The sequence below is a fragment of the Corvus kubaryi genome, unplaced genomic scaffold (assembly GCF_017639235.1).
Source record: "Corvus kubaryi isolate FWS band 111438036 unplaced genomic scaffold, C.kubaryi_AGA036_p1.0 36978, whole genome shotgun sequence".
Lineage (NCBI taxonomy): Eukaryota > Metazoa > Chordata > Aves > Passeriformes > Corvidae > Corvus > Corvus kubaryi.
Genome location: NW_024581000.1, coordinates 90025 through 92527, shown reverse-complemented (window position 1 = coordinate 92527; position 2503 = coordinate 90025). Strand labels below are relative to the sequence as shown.

At 60.6% G+C, this 2503-nt stretch overlaps 2 protein-coding genes across 3 annotated transcripts in view; one reads left to right on the top strand and one right to left on the bottom strand.

The window, feature by feature from the left end:
* Positions 1-265, bottom strand: part of LOC121660881 (E3 ubiquitin-protein ligase TRIM7-like) — a 6468-nt gene extending 6203 nt beyond the window's left edge. Inside the window, exon 1 of the mRNA XM_042020479.1 lies at positions 2-265. Coding sequence (XP_041876413.1) covers positions 2-250 — 249 coding nt within the window. The 5' untranslated portion in view covers positions 251-265. The remainder of the gene's footprint in view (position 1) is intronic.
* Positions 266-806: 541 nt separating this feature from the next.
* Positions 807-2503, top strand: part of LOC121660864 (zinc finger protein 436-like) — a 6547-nt gene continuing 4850 nt past the window's right edge. For both annotated transcript variants that reach the window (XM_042020432.1, XM_042020430.1), the window contains exon 1: positions 807-946. The gene's annotated coding sequence lies outside the window, so the exon portion shown is untranslated. The remainder of the gene's footprint in view (positions 947-2503) is intronic.

Genomic DNA, 2503 nt, shown 5'->3' with positions numbered 1-2503 from the left:
CAAGGGAGCTGTGTGGGCGGAAGAGGCGCTGCGGGACCGGCTCGCGGCACTGCGGGCAGCAGAGGCGCCGTGCCGAGTCCTCCCAGCACTGGGTCACGCAGGCGCGGCAGAAGTTGTGCCCGCACTCGGCCACCAGCACCGGGTCGTTGAAGTACTCCAGGCACACGGGGCACGTCAGCTCGTCCTGCAGGCTCCGCGCCGCGCTGCAGGGCGCAGGGGGCGCGGCGGGGGGCGCGGGCGGCGCCTCCATGGCGGCCGCGGCCCCGGCGGCGGCCCCGGTCGTGGCGCCGGTGACGGAAGCGGCTCTCTAAACTCTGCGCGTCCGCTCCGCGCGGCACCGCCGCCCGACTGACGGCCGAGGGGCGGAGCCGCGCCTGCGCGGGGGGAACGTGCGGGGCTGCGCCTGCGCAGGAGGAGAAGGGGGCGCGGTTTGCCCTGCGCGGAAGGGGGTGGGCGTGGTCATATGGAATAACTGGGGCATAAAGGGCGTGGCCATGTGGAATAGCGGAGCGAGGGGGTGGGGGTTAGGGGGTGGTGGTGGTCGTGGTGGTCGTCGTCGTCGTGGTGGTCGTCGTCGTCGTGGTGGTCGTCGTCGTGGTGGTGGTGGTGGTGGTCGTGGTCGTGGTCGTCGTCAGTGGGGGTGGGGGTTAGGGGGTGGTGGTCAGTGGGGGTGCGGCTAGGCTTGCGCAGGAGATTACAAGGCCGCGACGGCCGCCCCCCCACGGGTCGCGTGGAGCGCAGGGGGCGATGCCCATAAGGCCCCATGGGAGGGGCCTGGGGGCCACTGTGGGCGTGGGGGAGTTGGGGGTCCCTATAGGATTTGAGAAGGGGTATCGGAGTCTGTGAGGTACTGGGAGAGGGGAGGGGTCCCCTACCGGTTGCTCAGACAGGGGAGCTCCCTATAGGGTGCAGGAGGAGGTTGGATGTCTCAGTCCCAGTAGAACAGGTGAGGTGTCTATCGGGGTCTATAGAATATTTTTGCGGGTCCATCTCTATGGAATTCGGAGGGGTGTATCGGGGTTTATAGGTTTTTTTATAATCCTGTAGGATTAGGGTGGGTGTATCAGGTTGTATAGGATGACTTTGGGGAATTCCTGTAGGATTGAGGGGGTTTACCGGGGTCTATAGGATGTTTTTTTCGGTCGCTGTAGGGTTGGGGGGGCAGAGGGGTCGTTCGGAGGTGTATAGGCTGCTGGGAGGGGAAACGCTATAGGTTTTAGAAAGATCCCTGACAGTAGGGGGGGGCGGGGGGCTGCAGAGGGCCCTATGGTTATTTTCAGGGTCTTCATAGGATGTTGGGGGCTTCCTGGCATGAGGGGGTGAGAGTGGAGCTTTTTTGGGGTGGTTTTCACAGCATCAGCCTCTCTGCCATGTCCCCAGGGGTGTCACAGATCCACTCCAGGAACCTGAATTCAGGGAAAAATTACTCAAAACCTCCAGATGGACAAAAACGACCCCAAAACCACCTAGCGCACACTCGTCAGCCCTCTCCTTTTCAGTCGGGATTTAGAGATTAACATCCCTACTGGGAACAATCCCTCCTGCATGAGACACATGGAGGACACAACAGCTTTTCTTTACGTTTCCTCACTGTCTGTGATGAGATTGGCTTTGGGGAGGAAATACTTTGTTACCACAGGGTCGGGGAAGGCAGAAATTTGGGTTAAAAATGGTTAATTTGGGGTCAGAGCGGAGCTGCCCTCTTCCGAAATGGCGGCCTCGCCTTCAGGTAGGGCGTGAGGGAAAATGGCCGCGGCCTCCCCTTCCCCATTGCCGCGCGGGCGGCCCGGCTCAAGATGGCGCCTGCCGCCCGAAGCCTTAGGCACCATCTTGGGTGAGGGCAGACAACCGCCGTTGCCATGCCGACGTGCCCTGTCGGATGGCAAAGCCCGCAAAACGCCCGCCCCGCGGGGAAACGACGTTTTGGGCTCCAAACTCCTCATGGGGAGGGGGGGGGTCTTAGTATATTTGAGGGGGTGCTCCTTGATGTCGCGACATGCCCCCATTGACAGAAGACTCCCTTTTTACCCTCAAAATCTGCCCCTTTTCCTGCTGCGAAGGGTCACGGCAGCCGCCGCAATGGGGGGTCCTGTGGCCCCGCAGCCCCTTCCCCTCAGCCCACACTGGTTAAAACACTCCCAGTACCTCCCCCCGCTCCAAATTTAGGGCGTTTTGTCCCAAAATGATCCTTGATGTGTTTAGCACCAGTAAATTTAGAGGGTCACTCCGCAGCCCCCACAAGCAAAGTGACGCTGGGGCTCATCCCCATCCCCACAGAGAGGCGGGAGAATCCCAAAACTGCTTTTTTTTTTTTTTTCACATTTTGAGGAAAACAACACCCCACCAGGACATTAGTGAGCATTTTTTTCTCTGTGCAAAGTGGTTTTTTTTAAATTTCCGCCCAGCCCCGCTGCTCTTGCCGCCAGAGGGCCCCGGCCATTGTGCACAGCACTTTTCTCCCTCTTCCCCTCCCCCAACCCTCCCCCCCCCCCGCCTTTTTTTT